General features: G+C 44.4%; 9 protein-coding genes across 9 annotated transcripts; 4 read left to right on the top strand and 5 right to left on the bottom strand.

Annotated features, from left to right (window-relative positions):
* Window positions 1-4,321: 4,321 nt before the first annotated feature.
* On the bottom strand, window positions 4,322-4,618 carry N7509_003171 (uncharacterized protein; the record flags this gene model as incomplete). Its single annotated transcript, XM_056627808.1, has 1 exon — window positions 4,322-4,618. The coding sequence occupies one exon, from the start codon at window positions 4,616-4,618 to the stop codon at window positions 4,322-4,324; it is 297 nt and encodes a 98-aa protein (XP_056490542.1).
* A 2,555-nt stretch (window positions 4,619-7,173) lies between these two features.
* On the bottom strand, window positions 7,174-8,849 carry N7509_003170 (uncharacterized protein; the record flags this gene model as incomplete). The annotated part of the gene is made up of 5 exons (XM_056627807.1): window positions 7,174-7,871; window positions 7,926-8,022; window positions 8,075-8,214; window positions 8,277-8,499; window positions 8,619-8,849. 5 exons carry the CDS (start codon window positions 8,847-8,849, stop codon window positions 7,174-7,176), a joined length of 1,389 nt encoding a protein of 462 aa, XP_056490541.1.
* A 1,291-nt stretch (window positions 8,850-10,140) lies between these two features.
* N7509_003169 (alpha/beta hydrolase family protein) lies at window positions 10,141-10,359 on the top strand (the record flags this gene model as incomplete). The annotated part of the gene is made up of 1 exon (XM_056627806.1): window positions 10,141-10,359. The coding sequence occupies one exon, from the start codon at window positions 10,141-10,143 to the stop codon at window positions 10,357-10,359; it is 219 nt and encodes a 72-aa protein (XP_056490540.1).
* A 1,196-nt stretch (window positions 10,360-11,555) lies between these two features.
* On the top strand, window positions 11,556-11,828 carry N7509_003168 (uncharacterized protein; the record flags this gene model as incomplete). The annotated part of the gene is made up of 1 exon (XM_056627805.1): window positions 11,556-11,828. The coding sequence occupies one exon, from the start codon at window positions 11,556-11,558 to the stop codon at window positions 11,826-11,828; it is 273 nt and encodes a 90-aa protein (XP_056490539.1).
* A 1,224-nt stretch (window positions 11,829-13,052) lies between these two features.
* Window positions 13,053-13,511, bottom strand: N7509_003167 (uncharacterized protein; the record flags this gene model as incomplete). Its single annotated transcript, XM_056627804.1, is given in 3 exon segments — window positions 13,053-13,142; window positions 13,153-13,398; window positions 13,449-13,511. The coding sequence occupies 3 exon segments, from the start codon at window positions 13,509-13,511 to the stop codon at window positions 13,053-13,055; spliced, it is 399 nt and encodes a 132-aa protein (XP_056490538.1).
* A 972-nt stretch (window positions 13,512-14,483) lies between these two features.
* Window positions 14,484-15,704, top strand: N7509_003166 (YncE family protein; the record flags this gene model as incomplete). Its single annotated transcript, XM_056627803.1, has 1 exon — window positions 14,484-15,704. One exon carries the CDS (start codon window positions 14,484-14,486, stop codon window positions 15,702-15,704), a length of 1,221 nt encoding a protein of 406 aa, XP_056490537.1.
* Window positions 15,705-16,394: 690 nt separating this feature from the next.
* On the top strand, window positions 16,395-17,403 carry N7509_003165 (uncharacterized protein; the record flags this gene model as incomplete). Its single annotated transcript, XM_056627802.1, has 6 exons — window positions 16,395-16,454; window positions 16,510-16,602; window positions 16,664-16,686; window positions 16,724-16,827; window positions 16,914-17,125; window positions 17,263-17,403. 6 exons carry the CDS (start codon window positions 16,395-16,397, stop codon window positions 17,401-17,403), a joined length of 633 nt encoding a protein of 210 aa, XP_056490536.1.
* Window positions 17,404-18,998: 1,595 nt separating this feature from the next.
* On the bottom strand, window positions 18,999-20,344 carry N7509_003164 (HNH endonuclease signature motif containing protein; the record flags this gene model as incomplete). The annotated part of the gene is made up of 3 exons (XM_056627801.1): window positions 18,999-19,325; window positions 19,379-19,593; window positions 19,657-20,344. The coding sequence occupies 3 exons, from the start codon at window positions 20,342-20,344 to the stop codon at window positions 18,999-19,001; spliced, it is 1,230 nt and encodes a 409-aa protein (XP_056490535.1).
* Window positions 20,345-22,690: 2,346 nt separating this feature from the next.
* On the bottom strand, window positions 22,691-22,828 carry N7509_003163 (acyl-CoA N-acyltransferase; the record flags this gene model as incomplete). Its single annotated transcript, XM_056627800.1, has 1 exon — window positions 22,691-22,828. One exon carries the CDS (start codon window positions 22,826-22,828, stop codon window positions 22,691-22,693), a length of 138 nt encoding a protein of 45 aa, XP_056490534.1.
* Between the last annotated feature and the right edge of the window lie 940 nt (window positions 22,829-23,768).

Genomic DNA, 23,768 nt, shown 5'->3' with positions numbered 1-23,768 from the left:
CACTCCATGCAGGCTTAGTATAGATGGACTTCTTCGAGATAAAGTCCACATTTCCAAGGGTACTTTTTACCGTACTTTCTACCGCACTATGTCTTTCGGTACTGGCTCTATCGAAAGAGGACAATGGTGGATTCAAAAGTACGCTATTGTAGCGATAGGGCACGGATACAATCCTTCCATGGCCCGCAGGTTCAGGTACATCTCGAATCATGTGGGAACCCACATCGCTGTGACTCACACAGACTGAGCCAACCCCCGGATATGCAATGGAAAAGGGGCTCACGGAAAGAGCCCGGAAGGCAAGTTGCCAAGGACGCTTTGGCAGCCTATCTTAACAGGGATGACTATTTTGGGCTAGCTAGGGTTCGTCCTGCCTCAGGAATAATCAGCCGACTAACCTACTAGACAAATTGCTTAGACGCGGCTATCTTCGGAATTAGATAGTGGCTTGCACTACTAAGCTATTGAATTATTTTGAATGGGCGTTGCATTACTGTGAAGATGTGGTAGTCTATCAAAATCTACTCGTACGGCTCCGGGAGGCTTTCAGATTCTAGGCGTGAGTACTTTGCACATTTTCAAACGATCTATCGGCAAGGCGCTAGTTTCACTTTGATCTGCGAACAGCTGAAACAACCATAGCTTAATCAGTAGCATTGGACTAATTGCCGGACTGGGCCAGCGTCATTAGTGACACTCTATTTGCCTATTCCAGGAACAGTACTCTGATTCTCACCTGGATGCCCCTTTTCTCTGCATAACTTTCTCCGCCATGTCAGCCTGCTATTGGGGTGCTCAGACTACTACTAGGAGCTGCCTCCGCAGACCATAGTGTTTCAAGTTTTTAGTCTAAGCTTCCGGAGTTTTCTCCCCGGACTAAGGCAATTGAATCACTGAGAACCGATTCACATCGCTACTTAAAATCGCAAAGGATCGCCGTTTCACCCGGGTGATGGGTGACGTGCGCTAGGGTAGTGGAGACCACCCAAACCGTCCTCTATACATCCCGAACGGGGAATCTGAGAAGATTCGCCAAATAGCGGTGAGCTCGTAGCTGAAGCTGAACTGGAAGATTCCAGATGCTTTTGTCTCGTACATCTAGTTGAATATTCGCCACCCTTCCTGTCGCTTCCAGATAGACTAGCGTTACAAAAGTACCAAAGTGTGCCTGCTTTTGGCAGAGCCTTCCATTTTGGCAATTTCGCCCCATTCTCGAACGGTTTCCCCGAGAAGAGATCCGTCACGTCTTTCTTCGTTCCGGCTGTCAGGATTTATATTTCTTGCTAGATGCCGTTGGGCTAGTCTTTGGGTTATGATTTTCCTCTAGTTAGCCATCCCGTGGATAATTTTTATTCAGAAGACTCATGAGTCTCACGCTGCAAAGGTGACGTTGATTCATACTGGCCGCTGGAGAAACAGGGAGTGTTCTTGCATCTTAGGTTGAGGGGGTCTCGGATCTGGCCCAGCGCTCATTTTGCCAGTCCGAATTTCCTCATTTTCATTTTCTTCACTCCTTAATCTCCTATGCATTCGATGACATCGGAATCCACAATAAGAGCCACTTTTATTCAACTGCATGAGATGATCACCTGTCCCTACCCGATGTATTCAAGAGGTCTGTGGCCTGTGAGTGGATCTGTGATGAGCCCTTCCGCGTAGCTATTCCCCGCTAGCCCCCAAATCATAATGGGTTGCCTGGGTGAAGAAGCCAACAAAAGAGGACATTCTTTGATTGGCCCTTCGAGTGAATCGCATACACCAGGCCGCAGCCACCAGCCCCAGTTCTCGATTAGCCCTTTTTCTTGATGGTCTGCTCGGACAGCCCTTTGTCACAGATGATGCATCATTCGGAGGTTTTACTCGGTCTAAAACGTGGTCTAGAGGATTATTCAAGGCTTTACCAAGCCTGGCACCAAAATCTTCCAACTTGAACCTTTTGCGATAATGAAAGGCATTGTGACCGAATATGATTTGGAAGTTTTAGGAAAATAAGAACAGTAAAATACTCTCTTGCCGCTCATCAGTCTATTTTATTTTCCTATATACCGCGAATATAAACAGCAGGATTACGGCACTGAAGTGCTTAATTTACCTGTATACATTCATTTTTTTACGAGTCTAGGAAGTAAGGCTACCCAAATTATAGGCAATACCGTACCTTCCCTCTCCATCTTACATTTTTAGTCCCGGTCACGATCTAAACATATTTATCTATGTCCACAATATCACCAACGCGGCCTCACTAATCTGGCTGCCCCTTCGAGCCTATTTTCACTCGTGGTTTCAGATGCCTCAATTTCTCGGGCAAGAAGATCAGTGTCTTCGAGCCGATCGATACCAAGTATCAACTCCGCCAAGTCCACCGGTATCTTCGAGTCAGGGAACCCTCAGGATACTTCAGAGAATTGCTTCCTTTTCCTGGGAATTCGAGCTGATAAAAGAATCCTCTGCGGTAGACTTTTCTCACCCCAACATTTTCGAGTATCCAATGCCGCCTAATACCGTGCGGAGAACCCGCTCGAGACCGCATTGGGAGACTTCGGGGATAGAAACTTGTACTGGGAGCGTCGGCGTAACGACGAGCTGGAAGTTGAGGTCTCTCCGGACGGAAAGGTGGGAATTGGAATGCTGTTGTCCTACACACCAAATTTATTAGCCGTGATCGGTCTAGGCAGGTCGCAGAAGGGATAGTCAACTCTACCATCATTTCCAAATCGATTTCCGTCCCACCGTTCCTAGCATGAGAAAGTAGCATCCAGATGGCGGTCGCAAGACAGACCGCAGTGGTGTATATTTCGAGAGCATGCGCAGCATACCAGTGGAAAAGAGAGTCCATCGTGTCTGTAGAAAGCACTTTGCTGGTCAGGTAGACAGTTTCCAGCTCAAAGTCTGGTGAGAAAGAAGTCGGGGAAAGAATAATGAACCCTTTTTATATCAGATAGTAGAATATCTGGCCAGCTTTCCCAGCTCCCTTTTCGGCGGGTGAACAAGCGAGGTGATTGGTTAGATGGACTTGTTTGCAACGCACAGTCTAGTACGTAACAACCAAGCCTACTAGCTCTGATCCTCTCTCTGCGGCGCCAGGGTGGCTTGTGCGTACTCGACGGAGAGACAAGTGTCCAGGTAATTCCGGAACACGTCTACCACCCTGACTCCGCATCTCTTGGGCACAGGAATGATTCTCCCGCATGGCGCAGCTCTCGAAAGCTATACTTGTTTATCTGAGTTTAATAATTAGCCTCTTAATTCAAATTCTATACCATGACCACTACAATATAATCAAATTTTAGAATCCATCATATTCTGTGCGTTCAAAGATTATGACTAAGTTAATTCGTCTTCATGCCCAGGTGTGCGTGATTTGAAATTTATTTAGTAACCTGGAACGCAAAATTTCTCGAAAGAAAGCCATAAATATAGAATTCCATTCTGTTCTGGGCTTTTATCTCGAAACATGGCGTACTTTGGGGATGGCAAAAGAACTGGTACTATTGTCTCTATGTTATGCATTTTTATTCATGTTGATTCTGGAACACCTGGGCAGTGGATTACCATGTCCGACGAACTTGTTGAACTCCTAATCTTTCTGACACCCTCAGACTTAAAGCACTCGAGGGTATCCATCCGATCGGAATTGTCACTGAATTTTAGTCAATCGACCAAAATCGATAGACGGTAAAAGACAAAGGGCTCGCGGGACGCCATCCCCGGCACCCCGGCAAGCCCGTGGTGAGTGAGCCAGGGGTTGAGCCAGTTGGAATTGAAATCCAGCTTCCGCGTGTACTTCCTGTTGGACAACTCAATCCGAGCACCTGGAGTTCGCATCGCACTATGAAGTAGCCAAATAACGCTTGGTCTAGACCCAATAACAACGATAGAATAAATCCCACCGTACTTTCCGAAGTGATCATAGGCCATCCATCCAGCAGGGTCTGCTCTCGCTTCCATGTCCAGCAGCCCGCACGATTTTCCGACTCGACTTGGCAATGTCATCCACACAGCGTTAGCGCCTCGAAAATCATTGATCGACCCCCATCGCCCCTCCTTGTTCCGGGGGGAGATTAGTTAGGGCAAGGCTGACTCGGGTGATCTCACCCTTCACCTTGTTTCGTTGATCCTTATTAGCGCGCCGAATTGGGTTTCGATTCCATCTCAAATTACTTCGCACCCGAACATAACCAGTTGCCTCTCAAATTCTTTCATCCAAGGTCATACTTCATTATGCTCACTTGTGTGGATAGAAACCGGCAGTAGCAACGACTGTTGATCACAACGTGCCACCCAGAGGCCTCAAACATGACGAGCGGCCCAGCACGTAAGGCTATTCGGTCTCGTCATTAGGGCTATCGGGAGGGACAAGACCTGTAAATTTCAAGATTGAAAAGGGGGAAGAAAAGGCCCACCTCCAGCTGCTCATGCCGGTTATTTGCCCGCGGCCGGCCCACCAGTGACCGGGTTCCTGGAAACGGTCGGAGCGGGCCGCGCCAGCGGAGTCGAACAAAGAGCAAAGAACCTTCCAAGGTTCAATATAGGTCGGCTGATGTGACTTGAGATCGGGAACAAGCCGTCCCTGGCTGTTAATTGGGACTTCGAGCTGGGAATCAGGTTGATCCGTCATTATTCTCGGGTTAGCTTATAAATATTCAAGGTATTTCGGGAGATGGGACATTGCTAGAATATTAAGTCTTATACACAGGCATTTTCCGTGGTGGAAAGCGAGCTGATCGAAGTGGGTCATGTTCGTAATACCATTCGGGAGGATGAGGCTCTACGATATTCGTATTACCCCGGCTCCTTTACCTCGCGTAGCCAAAGATCGCCCGCCATCTCCAAGCCCTGCCGGGCTAGCTCAATCGGTAGAGCGTGAGACTCTTAATCTCAAGGTTGGGGGTTCGACCCCCCCGTTCGGCTATTCCTACAGAAAAATACCTGAGATATCTTTTTGCTACATTGTCATAAGTCTTTTGTCTCACATTTTCCGACCTTTTTTTCGGGATCGCAAGGGAAAGCCTGCGATCCAACAGAACTTGAAGCAGGGCTGTATACAGCAGGGGTATTCCTGACTCACATTCTATTTATTTGCTAGTCCCCTGGCGGGATTCGATGCAGCCATGGCGGAGGGTTTTCTTCGCTGGGGTGGATGGAATATGATCGTTGCCATACATGACTCCAACGTCTCTCGATAAACGGCGAGGGCAATCAAGTATTTTTCAAATAAGTATAGAAGTTGGGTTAGTGCCAGGTGGCAGTTCATGCCGCACGCCTGAGGTTTCGGTATATGGCAGTCTGAACTGTGTCAAAATCAACGCGGTATTCCACAACACCCTATATTTCGACTTGGCATTTAGTCAAATACAGTGGCTAGGTTATTGAACATGGCAATATAAATATCTATGGACTATATAGGTTTCAGCATCGGATTGTATACAGCCCAAGAAGCATAAATGCCAATCTGTTTCCGTCGATGATACTTCCCTAGATATAAAAGACAATAAACAAACAACTTGAAAAAAAAAAACATACAACAGCAGGGATTCGCATGTGGTCACCCACCATACTACTAACCTGCCGGCGTGTGGCTTAAGTACGGCTGAGCGGACGGGAAGCCCTGTTCTCCACACCCTATGGTCGTATGTACCAGGCTAATTAACGGAAAGGTAGATACCTATCGCTGCTACTAGTAAAATTCAAATTGACTGGACTTTTATTTGTGTACTAGTATATACTCATCACCATGACCGGCATACGTAAATTTCCTGAACCTAAGGCATCTCTTCGATGCCTCGAAGGTGACTATTAGTAGTACACTCAAGTTGCATGTTCATTTCTGAAGACCCCGAGAAAGTCAGATTTACGAAGGCAGATATTCAAACGAAGTAAGGTATCAACTTCTCTTGTCAGTCTATTGAAAATTGACTAGGGCCACGTCTATTTTCTAAACTGCGCGGATAGTTTTCTTGTAGAATTTGCTTTCTGCGGTGTATTACAGTGGAAGATTGAATATGGAATGGATGCTGCAGCAAGTTGCACTTACTAAGTTGAAGAGAGGAACACGGAGAAGGGCCTAGAATAATTGTACTAATCATGGAGCAATTCAGTTTACAACCACCCGAAAACAGGATCTATTTATAACGGGTTGCTTGTAACTGATGTATTATCATATATCCAAACATAACTCACTTCGTACCCTATAAGAGAGACATAATATAGTAGCATGAGAATGAGCGATAACATTATTTTCAGGAATTGATTGCCTTGCCGATAATTTCAAACCATGTCGATCGCTGAAACTGTAGAACAGCTTCCCAGACCCCCACATTCATCACACGGGAAATTGCATCAGAAGCTTTGATGAAATATTGTTTTAACAAGCCCTGAAAACGGGGTTTTGGTCAGTTTCTATCCTACTCTCTTTAGAAAAAGAAAAAGAAAAAAACTCACGCAGCTACCACGATACCGACTCTTCTCTTTCGATTTTGTTCCGCAACTTCAGGCCCATATTTTTCCAAATCTTCCCGATATCTTCTGCCTTTCCGCCCTATTCCCACACCACCCTCCGGTTGTGAGACTGGTACGGACCGTGGCGAGGGGCCATTGTCCTGTGCGTTCTTGCGCTTTTTGCAAAGGAGAGGTAAGAGGAAAAGACACATTTTGCCAAATGTAAGATGAGTTCGGACTTGTGGGGGTTTAGTTGAGCGTATGGGCTATTGGCAATACTATATTTACTTCTCTGGCTGCTGGTGCTTTTATACTATTTGCTTCAAAAGAAACCTTCAATTACTGGTAACTATATTGGTTCCAAGATTAGGAGTGGGGATGATTGTCTGCGCCTTGAATCTTAAGCGTGGCTAAGCATCCACACACTAAACCTAAAGCATGCCAAATTGCGAGAGTGGGCTGAGGCGCGGCTGAGAATACGAGCCCCTTCCCCTTTCCCCACACGCAAGCGAAAGCTAGTCAGAGTCTAAGTCAGCTTTACCCAAGATGAATGGCACTTAATGGCTATCATTTGATTGAAATTCTTATGCCGTTTCATATATGTTTTACTACGCGGTATTGGACCGGTTGAAAGAGATTTCGACAATTCCTTTTCCATTATCTTGATCTTTTCTCGCATCATCAGCAGATTTCTAGACTATTGACTCAAATCCCCAATCCATCCTTTAATAATCTCTAGCTCCTGATTCTGCATATCTCGAACGCTTTCCTTTGCCCCGGATATGGAGCACTCATATCTTCCGCATGGCCAGCTTGACTCAAAATAGCAACCCCTGCGCCATTCGGTATATTTGCAACCCGGCCCAATAATTCCACGGCGCCATAGCTCATCACAGGGTCGATTCCACCATATGTCAAGAACAAACGAGTCGCATTGTTTAGGTCCGCAGCCGAGTAGTGATGTTTCTCTTCCAAAAGCTTCCCATCTTCAGGACTTATCCCATACGTTTGCTGGCAGCTTGCAATGAGCTCGTCAATCGGAGTTTCATGGGCTGGGAAGATAGTCCCATTTGGGATCCCGGGGTTGACAATAGGGACGTAGGTGCAAAGGATATACTGGTAGGGTAACAATTCGTTGTTCACGTAGGTTCCGTTAGTGTCTGTCCAATCCACACAACGATTGCCCTCAAAGAGGAGACTTAAACTGGCGTTGACTATCTCCTGGTAAGATGACGCACTCAGGGTGGTGTTGATCAGCCGCTGCAAAGGAAATCCTTTCCTCCCCGGCAGAATAGGGGCATTAGCTCCCCAGCTTAATTGTGTATTCTGAGAGAAAGAATCTTCGACAGTTTCAAGAAAAGCAGACAGGTCTGAGGCATTCTGAGGGGTTGAACACAAGTTATACCTTGATGCCAAGGCCTCAATATCGTTGCCTATGGTATTTATTAGACTCCAAAACTTGTATTTAATATAATGACCGGACTTACTGCTTTTCATTTTCTTGATACTATCCTGCAATGATATGATAGCATGTTTTATTTTCTGCGCTGCTTCGGCAGAGTGTTCGCGATAGATATTAGAGACCTGTAGACTGTTATTATAACGATGGCATATATCCGGAGTTTTAAATACGAACCGCTCGGTACCAATCATACAAATGGGAATTGGATTTCGAATATCCAAATCCTCTCAATGGAGCGGACCAGCCAATTGCTCCATGGAATGTTTCAGGGTGGTTCTGTCGAAGCATGGTGCTCAGATATCCTGCGTAGGAGCCTGTGCCGATAAACAATAAGAAGGCAATTCAACAAATCAGCTCTCAGTCTTAGGTCACTTACCCCCAGTTGCGATAACAGTGCTGTTTTCTGCACCATTGACGGTACTCTTGATCCACTTGATGAAGTGCGCAGAGTCTTGCATCACATTTTCCAAGTTCAATGTCTCGTAGCGTTTAGTCAGATTTGCGTGGTTGTTCGGTTTGCTATCTCCAAAGAAGCGATGCTCAAGGGTTATTGCCAATGCCCCGAGATCTTTGGCCCATGTTGGTAAAATCAGGTCATGCTAACATGTGAGGTTAGTTCTAAATCATTTATTCCATCCGCTCCCCCAAAACACCCCGAAGTTTGCAGCAACTCCTTTTCTCTCTTCCTCCTAGAGTTCCATGACTGACTATGACTTACCAAGCAGATCATGTCGGTCGCCTCGCCACCTTGGTAAAAAATGATTGGTCCTCCAGGATGGAAGTATTCGTCAATAACTTGGTACTGCTGCTGAAAAACCTCTCTCGAATCTCCAATGTGATCGACTTTCTGCTTGAACGTCTTGGTTGCAGGCGAACAATTGTCCCCGCTTCTACCAAAAGCGCAGGTAGAAAACAGAGACGCCACCAATATACTTCCAAGAAATAGCATTTTGAATTACCGTTGAGTACAGGCTTTAGAAGATAGCGAATAAGTTTATTGAATTCCTTCACACCAAATGATGGGATATTTCGCATACTTTATAGCTGCAGCAGGAATATAGTTTTGAATCTTTTCTATAGTACTAGTATATGGTCGGCCTAAAGTAGACGACAATGCGAGAAGAATACATGAAGCTTTGGGGTTCCGAAGTGGGATCCAAGATGTAGTCAGCCTCGGGCAGGGCTATTCCATATTCGGTCGGAAATGCGAGATGTGGGGGCCATGCCAGACGGAAAATACCGGTGAGCAAGACACTTTGACTAACAACATAAACTCCAAGGCTGTGACACGGGAGGCTTCCCTCTTAGCCTTGAAAATATTTTTGGTTCAAATTTTTGAAAGCTCTTTTCAATCTGTCCGCCGTTTTCGATTGATCTAGGACCATTTTGAATCTATGGAGTCTCGAGAATTCTCATACAAGCAGTGGAGGGCGCCTAATGGAGAGACGGGGGATTTGTTACTTGACGTACACTGGCTGTCGGACTCTGCTGAAAGTGCGTCCCTCGCCAGCCATCCAATAGGTACGTGCATCTAAAAACTGCAAGGCTTTCAATTCTCACAATACGAAGTGATCATCTTCCATGGGGGAGGTTTCGTTCAGGGGTCAAAGGACATCATTCCTCGAATGCAGATTGAATCCCTGTGTCATATGGGATTTGTTGCAGTCGTTCCAAACTATAGACTCTGCCCCCAAATATCTTTGTATGATGGGCCCGTTAAAGACTCGTTAGACAGTCTTGAATGGACGGCTTCTTTGATGCCTGCAATTCTGCGCAAAGAGCCTAATCATGTTGAGGTGGATGCTGGAAGAATTGCTCTAATGGGCCATTCTTCTGGAGGTTCCCTCGCTCTATTGGTTGTGAGGCTGCCTTTCTCTACTGATATGCCTTCGCTCTGAGAACAAGCTGACAGAGCAATTATTTAGGCAAATTCTTCCATTCCTGTGCGGGCAGTCCTTGACTTTTATGGCGGCAAATATTTTGACGATTCCATATGGCAGTCCCCAAGTCCCTGTTTTGCTTCTGCTCCAGATTATCCAGTATCTTTCGCTGAAAAGATTTTCGAAGGACCACAGATCTCGGCCGCAGTGTCGGCCGCAGGGACAGAAAAGGCCTCACCTCGTGATGCCTGGCTCTCAAATGCTTTCAAGTCTGGAAAGCATCTTTCACTTGTTGCGGATGGAGCGGATCACAAACTCATAGACGGATCAAATGCCTTTTCTTCGAAATTTCCTCCAACTATGTTCATCCATGGCACGGAGGACACGGTGACCCCATCCAGGATCAGTGAACGTGCTCAGCAAGAATTATCGCGTCTCGGGGCCGAGAGTCATATTATTCTCGTTGAAGGGGCCAACCACATGTTTGATATGTTCTTGACGGACCCAGAGGATGAGGCTTATAGGAACTATGTTCTTCGGGGCTTCCAATTTCTTGCAGCCAAAACAGGACTGTCATAAATCACCGTTTAGACAAAGATTGCAGACTTCGTGCCAATTTGAGATTACAATTTTAGAGACTAAGCTATTGGCTCTTCTAGAATCCCTACTATTTCCATGTAGACACAATAATTTTGATGGTTAAATCGGCGAGAGTAAGAGTTAACTATTTAGGTGTGTAATAACATTGGCGTTTATTTACAAGGTTCATCACATAATCGCTAACACACCTCAAGGGACCCCGATTTGCCAGCGTGGGTATTGGGGCTTTAGACTCTTAGGTTTTACCAAGTTTCTACCTGAACATACCTTTAGGGCTTACTACCCCTGGGGTAAGGATGTCTAGCCTCCTCCGGTGACGATCGTTGCTCGTCCTGCTCTCCGAATCACGAGGCGGCCCAGCGGAGGACAAAACAGGCCTTGAACTCATGCAGGAAGAGTGTAAGAATCTCCTTGTTCTTAACAAAATACCACACGTGTATTGATGAAATATTGACGACCAGCGATGTCTAGTAATCGTGGGAATCAAATCAGAGGAAAATGTGCGTGGTTGGATGTATGTGGAAGAAGGATCATGCTGGTTACTATCTGACCAAGGACGGGCGCGGCGCGCTGGATGCTTGAGGCTGCAAGGGCTGAACAAAATGGCACTGGAAACTAAAAAAGTCCCTTTTTGGCAGTTTTGCGAGGGCTGAATCAGGTATATGGTACCTCACGCGTTAAAACGACGTTGATCAAAATCTAGAATATGAGCTAGGTAAATCTTTTTTTTTTTGAAAATGTAAAAGAAACTTGAAGAAAAGGGGAAAAGTCTACGGAGTATTGGAGAGCGGAATGTATCGTGCACTGCCCAGAGGTGTCTCCGAACCCGGTACTAAACCTAAAAGAAACCCATTTGCGACAAGGCGGTAAAATAAGGAGCCTCTGATGAGAAACGAGACTAGCGCAGAAAGTAACTTGCGCAGTAATGCTTCTATTTATGTTAGCAGTGTGTTCTCGTCATCCTGCTTTAGGCCCCTTTGAAGTAGATCCTGGATTAGGAGTATTATCTCCACATCGTCCCAGCTGATGCTAGAGCCGATCATTGCGACTATGGAAATTCTTAGATTTATTGGAGTATAAAGAGGCCGTTGTTGGCTTCATATCACCAACACAATCATCATCATTTTATCTTTCCTCGCATCTTATAAAGCCTCTTCTTATACAAATCCAACACAATGCATTTCACCGCAGCAGCATTACTGACCTTTTGCGTAAGCATTGGCTTTGCTTCCCCAGCTAAGCGCGACGTCTCGCCAGGAGAATGCTACGGCGACTGCATCATGGGAGGCTTTGGCTCCTCGGCAGATTGCCAGAAGGATTGCAACTTTTATCCAACCAAGCGTGATATCTCACCGGGAGAGTGTTACGGAGACTGTATCATGGGAGGCTTCGCCTCCTCGGGAGATTGCCAGAAGGATTGCAATTTCTATCCTACCGCGAAGAATTGAAGTGAGTCCATACCCAAATCCTTCTATGCTTTATTCATGGAATCATATGAAGTAGATAGGCTGACAAGTAAATTTTCAAGATACCTTTCGAGGCCTTCCAAGTTCAATCTATGGTATATGCCATCTTTGTCAGGTTAGAGCCGCAGTGAATTCGACTTTGTTAACTGTAATGTTTCACTTGCTTGCTGGTAGCCTGTTAGATGACTTATCGGATAAGGGGCCATCTGTGTTTGGGGCAGATTTTTGTTTGATTTTTGTCAAAATGTATTCTACCGTATGATATTGACTGACACACGCTCATTTTGCACTATCCTTGTACCCGAATAGTTTTAATGCATTATTCTCTATACCACGCTAGATTTCGACCAACTTTTGAATTAAGCCGTTTGACTGATATTATACGAATATGCTATCTCGGCCATAGTAGTCCCGAGCGCTATTTACCAGCTTCCGACTACCAATCATAGAGGAGAGGGCCAATAATAGAATACCTTGGCTTCCGAAACAACCCAGAAAACTGCTGGAATATGTTAAATCCAAGGCATCAAAGACCAGTAAAATGGACCACGGTAATCAACGTGGTTTTGTTTGTGCAAACGAAATTGGGTATGTTCTTATGGCCATTGTAATACGTACAGGCTTCTGGCCACCAATCTAGTGATCTTGAATTATCGCAAGCAGGGACGCAGTAGGCTTATTAACTACTGGATGGGAGTTTACGCTGGTGAAACTTAGATGCACATTCCACCAGCACCATAAGGTCATAAAACCATCTTCTCCCAGGCCTTCGTTTCTGAGATAAATAATAAGAACCTCAAGGAAAGGAGCCATAGAAATAGAACTTATGGAAAAAGTCCCCCAACCGATCCGTGTCCGGGCATGAACTAGAAAAGCTAGTGCTATACCAATAAGTTTCACTGGCCAAAAAGAAGACCGAGTGCTAGAACGAGCATAAGGGCTGCTTGTAATTGACCCCGGTTGATGTTGTTTCATTAAATATAAAGGCCGATTTTTGGCATACACGCTAGCTACTTCCAAGGCTATTTCTGATAAACAGCTCATTTAAAATGGATAATGGGTAGATACATGCTCTGAGAAAATCAACCATCGCGTCAAACACTTTCTGATAAACCACCGCGCTAGAGAAGCAGACCAATAATCCCCATTACCGGACTAAATCCTGCTACAGCCAAAGCCATAGTCGTCATTTGCGCCGAACCACCGTTACTGGAGGGCTTTGAATCTGTTGAAGTAGCGCTGGATGCGGTTGTAGTCGCTGTTGTAGTCGGTGCGGTGGTCACGGTCGCTGTTGTGCTAGACACACGTTCTGAGAAGTCGGCAGCGGTGACTGGGACTTTAGTGACACACGAATCTGTCGAAGTCGAGCTGTCCCCGTGGAAAAGCACCAAGGAAAGCAGACGTCTCTTTTTTCTTGCTTCTCATTGCCCCCTACGCAGCAGTATTGAATATCACCAATGCTTTGGGCCGTGCCTGGACAGCAGACTTCATAGGTTTTGCCAAGTGTGACTTGCGTAATCATGTGTGACCCGGAAGAACAGGAATCACGTTGCTATTGAATCAATGAATTTCATTCTTAGTTCTGGTGAGCGGATCACATACCTCAATTCCATACGCCAGGGTGCTTGTAGCCAGGAGCCAAATTGAAAGCTTAAGGGCAGGCATGATGGTTGATGCGGACTAAATAGATTCGATGTTTGTTACTAGTAGACAGTATAAAAAGGTTGTGAGTTGAGGCCTTATCCGGAGATCTACCAAGGTATTTATACTTCTTTGTGCTGCCAGTGGATTGCAAAGCTTTAAAACGCTTCACTTCGTATTCTTTTCGCGTGTCTAAATTTACACATACTCCGAATATGCTATATTATCGGGTCATATCAAGCCCCGTTTCCTACTCCGGCACAAGGCGCCCACTATTTGCGCGCAATACCTGATCCGCAATGCTTTCTTAGGTTTACAGGCCGATATACCAGGACGCGAAGGGCTTGAAAATAAGCTTGCTTTTCTAAATACTGACAATGGCGTCCAATAATGCCAGGAGGCTGTGTAAGCATTGACTGCGTATTCGCATACTCGCATTTATTTGGCTCCCAAGACCGTCGATCATCATAAGCAAAAGGTGGCGGTTTATGAAGATACCTTGTAATTAACTGAAGCTGAAATACCGTGACCGCCAAATCAGCGACGGCGACCGCTATCCTGATGAATTTCTGGCCCCCAAAATGATCTCTTTTCGCAAAATCGCATACTTTAGGCCTAGCGTATATTTTAGGTTTCGGAGCCTGCGTCTAATTTTGCTTCAATACCACTCCGTACTTGCTATCAGTTTGGACCTTTTTGACACTTATTCATGTTGACCGGGGCGTGGGGCATCTTACTCTTCTAATTAGCTCTCGCAAAACCCAGAAAGCTAGATTAGTCCTAAACCCGTAATCATGGTGGGAAATTGATAATTTTGAGGAGACATGCTCCGGCGCATTGTTGTGTAAAATTTATTCCTTCAGCCCAGTGTCGTCGATCAGCTCGTACCGAGAAGCTGATCAAAGTTTAAATTAAAAGTCCTACATTTAAAGCTGAGTCTCTCTTCATTCACATTTCCAGATCTCACTCACTATCCTCATTTTCTTCTATCTAATCATGCAACGATCTGTATTTTTTTTTTCCCTATTTGCTGCATTGCAGATACTCGTTGCAGCGCAAATACCACCTGCAACTTGTCAACAAGCGGCTCCGAATCAGACTGTTTTGCATCTCCCTTCCGCCAATGTATCCGTCCCAACGTCACCCTGGGGACTCGCCTACGTGAGCGACGGCGTTGCCTTTATCTCACTGGGAGCATTCGTTGGTGTGCTGAATACGTCTACATGCACTTCACATCTTATTCGCACAATCAAGCTACCAAAATATAGCATTCATAGTGATGGCTCCACCGATGACAATGGTGCGGCTGAGCTCACTATGTCCAAGAATCGGAAAGAGGTGTGGGTGTCACTTGGGCCCGGGGCAATTGTGCTCGATGTCGAGAAAGCGTTATGCGGGCACGAAGATGCAATAATTGGCGAGCTCATCACTCCTATGTTCTCTAGTGCGACGCAGATTGTCCTGTCCATTGATGAGAGCTATGCTTTTATTAGTCAAGAATATGGGAGTAATGCTACGCGAGGACGTGGTGGAGTTCAAGTGTTCGAGGTGAATAGAGAGAGAAATGGGACTATTTCCGGCATTTACATTGGCTTTACGGAGCTCCAATATGCTGTGAACGGGATGGCTCTCTCCGCTGATGGGAAAAATATCTACGTCACCAGCGAAGCCACACTAGCGTCTCTAATGCACCACAAGGACCGCGGGATTCTGAGCGTCCTGGATGTTGAAAGATTAAAGTTCACCCCGTCTAAGGCCCTAAAGGTCAGTGTCGATGCCGGTTGTGAGCCTGTCCGCGTCGCAGTGTCACCAGATGGATCCTCGGTATGGGTGACAGCCCGAGCGAGCAATCATCTTGTTGTCTTTGATGCCACCAAGCTCACGACCATGCAGCATTATGATGCACAGATAGCTACCGTTCAAGTCGGAACTTCACCTATTGGACTCGTCTTTGTCAACGGTGGCCGGCAGATAATCACAGCTGATTCAAACCGGAATAATTTCAGAAATGCTACAACGGGTCTGACAGTTGTTGATATTGATTCAGCTTTGTCCGGGAAGCAAAAATTCGCCCGTGTACACACTGGTTTATTTCCGCGCTCATTTTCTCTCAGCCCAGATGGTAACACGCTGCTCGTCTCGCAGTTCGATAGTAATGCTATTCAATCAATCAACCTGGCCCTTTTTAGTCGTGGTCAAAAGCATCACGCCCTCTGATATGTTACATGAAAATGGTCCTATTTATTTTCTCGAGATTTCTCTTGGAGATACAGGGACTTCAGCTGTATGGATATTCGGGACTGCAAAGTGATCGACTATGAGTAATCAAATTAATTCACTTCAAGATAACCCGAGTCGTTCAATGCAACATTATTTTACTAAAGAAATATACTTTCCATTTAGTAGCTCAGATCGGGCGAGCAAGGAGCGCGACTTGGAAGTGACTGCTGTTAGTAATACAATCCAGGTTTTCGCTGATCTAGGATCAACAAGGACTTTTGTATGAATAAGAAAAAAACATACAACAGCAGGGATTCGCATGTGGTCACCCACCATACTACTAACCTGCCGGCGTGTGGCTAAAACACAGCAAGTAGTGTGGTGGGTGCCGCCCTTCCATTACATCAAAACAAAATAAAATACCTTCGAGTAGAGAGGCACATACAAGAATAGTAGAGTAGAGTATGCCTTGTTCGCCCCCATTTAGCCTTCCCCACTGCCCTACCCACTTGTGTCCCACTCACACCGACTAGCGCTAGTTACGTCAATCACGACCGTCGGGATGTTTGAAAAACCCGCTCGCCCGTTTTTCCCTTTCGTGACCTTTTGTTCTACACCCGACCATCACTCAAACACGGCCGCGCAATCAGTCAACCCATACTTCCTAAACACTGCGCCCTTGCAATCATGGAGATCCTCGAGAGAAACATCAAAGTGACACTGGTCGGTGATGCGCGTGTTGGCAAGGTAAAGAAAAACCATTTCCCCGATCATCAACGACATCACTGACCATATCCTGCAGACGAACTGGGTAAACATGGGGATAGATGGCGAGGATACAGATGATTATATTCCAACAATGAATTACCAAAGTCGCCTGCGTGCGTTTAGTTCTGTAGGTTCCGTTTAACTGCTATACATAGTATCATGTGACACTATGAAACCCTCCCTAATAGTCATTCTTCGACGATTGGTGGTTGTACCTTTGATATCTGGGATATCTCTGGATCGTATAGTACACCCCAGGATAGGGCAAAATGGATCGAAGATAGCGATGCCGCTATCATTATGGTAGATCTCGCTAACCAGGAGAGTATCAATAACACAATCTTGTGGTATCGTATGTTCTCTTTCGTTTTCTAGGGCCCTTTTATCATCTTTGGATCCTATTGCAACGTATATCAATAACTAACTTATATATTCTAGGAGAAATTATATCATTCCAGCAACACTCCGATAACCTGAAACATTTGCCGATCATGATCTTTGGCTACAAGGCCTATGAAGATGATGCCAAATACAAGATAAAGCCGACAGAGATCTCTTGGCCTGAGGAGATGGGGTCCACGCCCTTTCACTACAATGAATATCTGGGTGAGCATGAAAATTGGATGACGGATAAGACTGAATATTACGAGGTGATTCGAGCGGATGAATCTATGGCAAGACCTTTTGGATAAATCTTGGAGCAACTAACCGGTCAACCCGAAGTAGTATGTGCTTCGAACTCTTTTGAATATCCTATTCGCCCAAGGTAAACTGACCGTTATCTTAGGGCTTTATCGTCCATTACCCTCCTGCACCCGACAGTGGGTATTGGAATGCACCTTCTCCCGGTACACTTGAGAAATGGAAGAGAGAAATGGAGGAGGCGTGTAAACTGCCTATGCCAGAAGACAGTGACGTAGAGTTGTGATCAAGATCCATTTTCAAGTCACCTCTTGGCCATCGAATTATGATCGTAACCACCGTATACCTTGTATATCCAGATTGTCACCTCAAATGCTGCATTTTGTCTGTTTATTTGTTATGTTATATAATCTTACCTGTTGTGCCCTGGTCTTATGACATGATGTCAATCTGAGAAAGGGTAAATCACCACTATCTTTAAATCTAGCGCTTTCCCCGCCCTTTTTTACATTGCCATGGTATTTTTATAGTGAATCATACTCAACAGGATCATAGGATGGATACTCTTTTAGAATCAATCATACACTCGAATTGTTAGCGGTTCCTGGGAGGGTTTTGACAAGCTGAAATAGCCAAATATTTGACAAAAGAAATATTTTTTTGAAGTTCGTACTGCCTTGTGCATTTCAGATTTCAAATAACACTAATTTCTGCAGTTCAAGCTGTTGATGGCCAACGCTGGTGTAGTTATCTATTATCAATCAGATACTCAAAGACCCCAAGAGAGATAGGTGTGTGTCCCTTAGCAAATATTGTATTTGCTCAATCCCATCAAGACTTCTAACGAATAGTATACAGCTTCCCTTGATAAATGTAGGGCCGGAACAGATAGATTGCGATTCAGCCCTACCACCGTCGACTTTCATGGACAATGAAATGTTTAATTATCTCGTATCAGACAACACCGAGGTCACTAGCAATAGGCTGCAAGACCTCAGATCTGTTTTTTGGCTCTGTTTTTCCTGATCTCCGAGATCGTGTATAGTCATATGCCCAATGAGTGGATTCTAAACCCTGTGGACGGATACGGATCTGGCTCGGAAGAAATATTTACTCGGCTTTAAAAAATTGCAATGTTCCCATGAGTTGGGATTGCGTTGAAGCACACTTTGTAATCAGATCACACCATCGAGACCTTTCTGAATCTGGCCGCTTTCATTGAATGAAAACTGTGTCACATTATGGTACAAAAACTTAAAGTACGAATGTTAATTCATACTGCATTCAAGCCCATAGAGATTTAATTGTGTTAAAAATACGTGACTGTTAGTGCCTCTCTTCTTTGACCTTCTGAAATCCTCCTAGTATACATACTGCCCACATTATTAGCATTCTTGAAATTGACGAGTTCTTGTGGCTGGGGAATTTTCTGTATATGTTGTGCTTACTTGAAAGTTTTTGTTTTCCAAGTTCGTCTCATCCAAAACGCTCGCTCGAATGCTTCAGCACGGCGGCTATTCTCCTGAAGCTCGGCGTGAAATGCTCTTCGAGATTTATTCCGGGACAACAAAAGTAGCCAGATACTTGTAAGAGATAGGATCTGGATACCGAAACAGAATAGCTCATGCTAACGCCCAGTGGATAAATAGGCGCTTGCTCAGTTTCGAAAAAGAAAGGACGTTGAGATTTTGATATTAAATATTTCAAGTATTAATAAATAACAATAAGCGATTAACCCCCACTTGAACGTTTTATTACAGCAATTCAACGCAATCTTCGAATACAGCTTCATCATCTTCGCCGGAATCAGGGGAATTGGTAGTACATTCGGTAGATCTCTCCCGGCCAGCTTTCATGCTGGCATACATCGCCTCATAGACATCAGTGATGTCTTGGGAGGCTAGGGTCCCACTTAGGGGACCCATCTGTGATGGGAGAAGAACTTTCATCGTCCTCGAACGTCGTCGTGTCAAGTATACTGTCCGGGATATTACAGTTAGAAACGTTCTTCGCGAGCACAACCAGCATCGATTTCCGAAGATATGGCCCTGGCGTGGGCCAAAAGGTCTCTAGGTTGTCAACCTTTTTGGCAAATGGAGCCTCCCCATTCCTCTTGTGGAATAGGTATGTAATTATGAACCGGAAGTAGAGATATCTTCGTGCAGGTCGATTTTGACCGACAAATTTCAGTTCCCGGCCATCGATGTCCTATAATACATTAGCAAGGACTTTATCTCTTGTAGCATACGGTATTTGCTTACTCCCCATCTTAAGAATTTCTTTGAGGGGAACTCCTCCTTCATCAGAGCGGTGAATTTCTCAATCCCGATGATCATGTCATTTTTGGCGCCTTCGTTGGCGAGTACGCATTTCCATCGCGTGGGTGATCCGATTTCGGAGTCTGACTGGTAGATGGGAAGTATTACGATGGTCCCATTGTCAAGACCTTGTTCGATTGTACTGTACAAGCAAACAGCTGGGGAAGTTAGCGCTTCGCTCAATGGCATCACAAAACTCAAGGTAGCTCAGATAGACTTACCATTCCGCGGATCCTCCCGTGTAGTGGGGTCCGACTTGGAACCGTAAAGGTAAGAGATCTCGCCGCATGTCAGACTCTTTGGCACTAGATGCGCGGCTTTCATATAGTCTTTGGGGAGCCAGCACCCGAGCACATGGCAATAGCCCTTGTTCAAAGGAACATCGTAAAATGTCTGAACAGCCTTACGGAAACCGCTCTGATCAAATCGAGACTTCCTTTGTCTCGCTGAAGCCGCCATCACGCGGGGGAGGATGCTCTGCGTATAGGCATTTTCTAGAAGCTCTAGACTGGGACCGCCGCTCTGCTTTTGTCGTTTGATCGAAATAGCATCTTCGAGGTCCTCTTCAATGAGCTCTTTCTGGTGCTTTACAAGAGATAATCTCTGCTGGGTTTCTTGTGCCTGCTGGAGAAAAGGTACGATTTCCGTGCGAAACTCATCGGCTGTGATTCTTTTCAGGTCCTGGGCTTCAACGAGCCCGTCGCGCGCAGCCTTTATATAGGCTATTTCACACTCATAGTTTCGTATTGTCTGCTCTAAAAAGACGGAGACTGATCGTGTTGTGTCGGTGGCTATGCTCGCTGGTCCGGTAGGCTGTGACCGCGACTCTAACACTGTCTTGGACTGTTCTGATAGGCGATTGAAGATTCGTCGAGGTAAAATGGGCCTTTTGGCTGGGGCTCGCGCCATGTTGACTTCTGGTAATTGTGAAGAAGCGCAATGATCGTGAAACTGTTGGGAAAATGCAAATAAAAAGATAAATCTTGACGCGAAATTAGGACATGGCGGTTTTGGTGCCTGAGGCCGTAATACGGGTACCCAAAATTTGCACCGCGGCCAAAAACATAAATACGGAGTTTCCAAAGTTGTACTAGTACTATCATATTTAGGTTACTGCATAGCTGCTACCCTGGGCTCTACAGAAACCTTCACTGTTCAAATCCAGCTTTGCAAAGCGAAATGAAATGCTGGTTGACAAATCTCCATAATGACCTACACCAACAACCAAGAGCATGTTTCCTTGGGAAAATACACAACAATCCCAAATTCAACCTTGGGAATGGATTCGAAAGAGGCATGACGTATATATTATACCTATATAAAGATACTACCGAGACTCAAGAATCCTAACTATATAATAACTTTAAGTTATATTGCACTGACCAAAATCACGGACAGGAGCTGTTGGGGGCTAATTCTGGTTAGTTTGCGTTCTGTGTCTAAGATCTGCTGAGAATTTCTCGACGCCGGAGTATTCGGATATAGCTCAGAATATGATTAAGCAGATTAATCTTACGCTTTGCTTAGTTGAGTTGTATCCGTATGTCTTTTAACTTGTTAGCGAGTCGGATAAAGTAAAAAGTATTTATTCGTCCGGCAAAATTATATATTTGATTAGGATTAAGGGGTATATTTTTGAATTTTAAGACTGAAAGGGTTTTATATCTAATTCTTCCTTCTTAGATTGTATATGGCGGGTAATAGTATTAGGATAATTCGAGTATTTTATCGTTTAGGCGTACGATATATAAGTACTAGCAAATATAAGTTTATTAGGTTAAATATGTCGCTGATTCTAGTCTGAGCTAGTATACTCTTATCTATATATATAATAATACGTTTGTTAATAGCTTAACCTTAAAGGTAGGACCGGTCTATAGCGGCTTATTAAAGCTTAGGTATTTAGCTGTTATTAAGATAAACAGATTAGGTATATATTATCCTTTTGCAATAATTCTATCGATACTGAGAAACGTATATTCTGCTAGTATAAAGCTAATAAGAACCGAAGGGATAATTATCGATTACTTACATATTTCTGAGGACTGTATAAAATAAGTTTTATCTTTAATACGTACGTCAGTAATATTCTTGTATTCTAATACTAAATTAGTCTTTGACTGTATATATAACGTCCTAGATAAGGTAATTAAGGTAGTGTGCTTTAATAACAGTATTATTATAGTAATATTGTGCCTGAGTATATAATAACCAGACGATCTTAAGCAACAGTAGATATAGTCCTTGATTATCTCTTCTATATTATAGGCCAGGATTAGCTTAGATTATATTAACCTTAGATCTAATTTTAACAGAATTATATCTGTAATACTAGGATTAGAGGATGTAAAATACTACCTGTAATTACTCTATTCTAATCTTAATTATAGTACGACAAAAGAACAGTTGGCTAAGGTTGCTAGGGAAAATATTTCAAGGGTATAGAGGGGTATTAAGAAAGTTTATAATTAAATAAAAACTAAAGATATACAGTCTGTTAAGGATATCTAAGAGGATCGAACTTAGTAGTAATATAATAGATATTATTAGATGTCTGATCTAGATCCTAAAGATAAATTAGGATTAGACTAGTACAGAGTTCTACCTCCGAAGGAAGATTTTTATCTTAAAGAATAGTTTAAATTACTTACGAGATAAATAATAGTATTTCTATAAAATAAATTTCCTAATTTTAGGTTTATTGTTGTTTGCCTGCTATATACGCTATTAAAGTATTCTCTTTACCAGACTTACTATAATCTATAAACCTAAACTTAGTATAAAGCGGCGTACCCTCTTTACTAGTATCAATATAAGCTAAAATATCTTAAGAATCCGTAAACTTATAACCCTATCTAACGAATATAGACCTAGTACTACGACGCTGATAATCCGGATATATTGTAATAGTATCTAGGTCTAATATATCGTTACTGTAAGGGGGTAAATTTAGGAATTTTATCTCCTAAAGCTGTAGGTAGTAGGCGGGGGAAACTTATAAAAATACTTCTTCTTATCTATAATACGTATTCTATTCTCTTCTTCCTTATAGAAAAACTTATCGCACAGAGACGCGGATATTTTCTTATACCAAGGTGGATAGCGACCCCTGTGCTCTTCGGGTATAGAGGTATCCTATTTTGCGTAGGCGGCGATACGGGGTCGGCCTCGTTAATCTGTTGATATAGGGTCGATTACTTTTATGTATTTTTGGAAGGGCTTGTGGGTAATGTCGTGTCGGTTTGCATCTGTTAGCTATTGGCGGACGGCGGGTGTGTCGGGGAAGACGCGGCGGAGTTCTAGGTCTGTGAAGGCAGCGAACCAGAGTTTAGTGAGAGCAGGCGTATCCTCAAGTGTCAGGGGCTCTAACTTTAGGGGTGCTGGGGTCGCCATTTTCGTACTAGTACTTGTGTGATCTGTTGATGTTTTGGTTATATATATCATGAGAATTTGGCAACAAATTGGCGGTAACTACGCCGCGTTGATCTTCTCAGCACCCCACCAGATGCGTATTTGAGTTGATGAGAATCAAACCTGGGTGTTTTCCCTGCTCTATCATACCATTAGCATACTTTTAATGGAAGGGGACATGTGATTGAAACAATTGGTCCGAGAGCTCGGGGTTGTGGTTTGAAAAATGTGAAATAATGTGGCTCCGGGGTTGAGGTCGCCCTGGTTCCATCAGCACTTGTTGATGTATTTAGTTTCCATAGGCTCTTTTTGTGTGAATTGTGCCGAATTTCGCATCATCAGAGAAGTGATTGATGATGGAAAAATCGGGGCGTTGTCGGCATCAATAAGAACAGAGAGTTTAAGTAGTGTCACTGGCCATAAGGAAGTTGTATATGAAGAGGAGTAATTGTATTTCTTCAAACAAGTACCTGAACCATCAGGATGGGGACGTCTCATCCTTCAATTGCTGACCATGTTGGTTCAGCGGATCGGAGGCTGCCCGTGCTTGCCTCAATGAAAACGGTTTACAATATACAGTAGCGACCGCATTCGCCTTTGGGAGTGTGTCCGTTAACGCTTGTTGATCTACCTAGGTCCGTATCTGTGGCACTTGCCGCTGAGTGTGCCTCGTCATCTCCGAACACCTGTGAGCTTCATGAACGATTGGTTAAGACCAAAAGATAGATGCACTTGCTACTGTGACAAATTTTAGAGAATGGTGGCCACAGCAACGGTAGTAGCCTGAAGGCGGAGCTGGGTGGGTTCCCGACCTGGGACGCCGGCGCTTTGGAGCGTGGAGGGTATTTTGGTGATGACATGGCACCAAGTAGCTCAAGTAGACTAGCTAAAGAGCTGCAGAACACAGCGAAAATGGCGGTTA

Source organism: Penicillium cosmopolitanum (genome assembly GCF_028827165.1).
Source record: "Penicillium cosmopolitanum strain IBT 29677 chromosome Unknown utg000005l:1.0-4006212.0:1.0-4009387.0, whole genome shotgun sequence".
Classification (NCBI taxonomy): Eukaryota; Fungi; Ascomycota; class Eurotiomycetes; order Eurotiales; family Aspergillaceae; genus Penicillium; species Penicillium cosmopolitanum.
The sequence above is the reverse complement of the archived record's forward strand: the minus strand, read 5'-3'. Positions and strand labels throughout refer to the sequence as shown.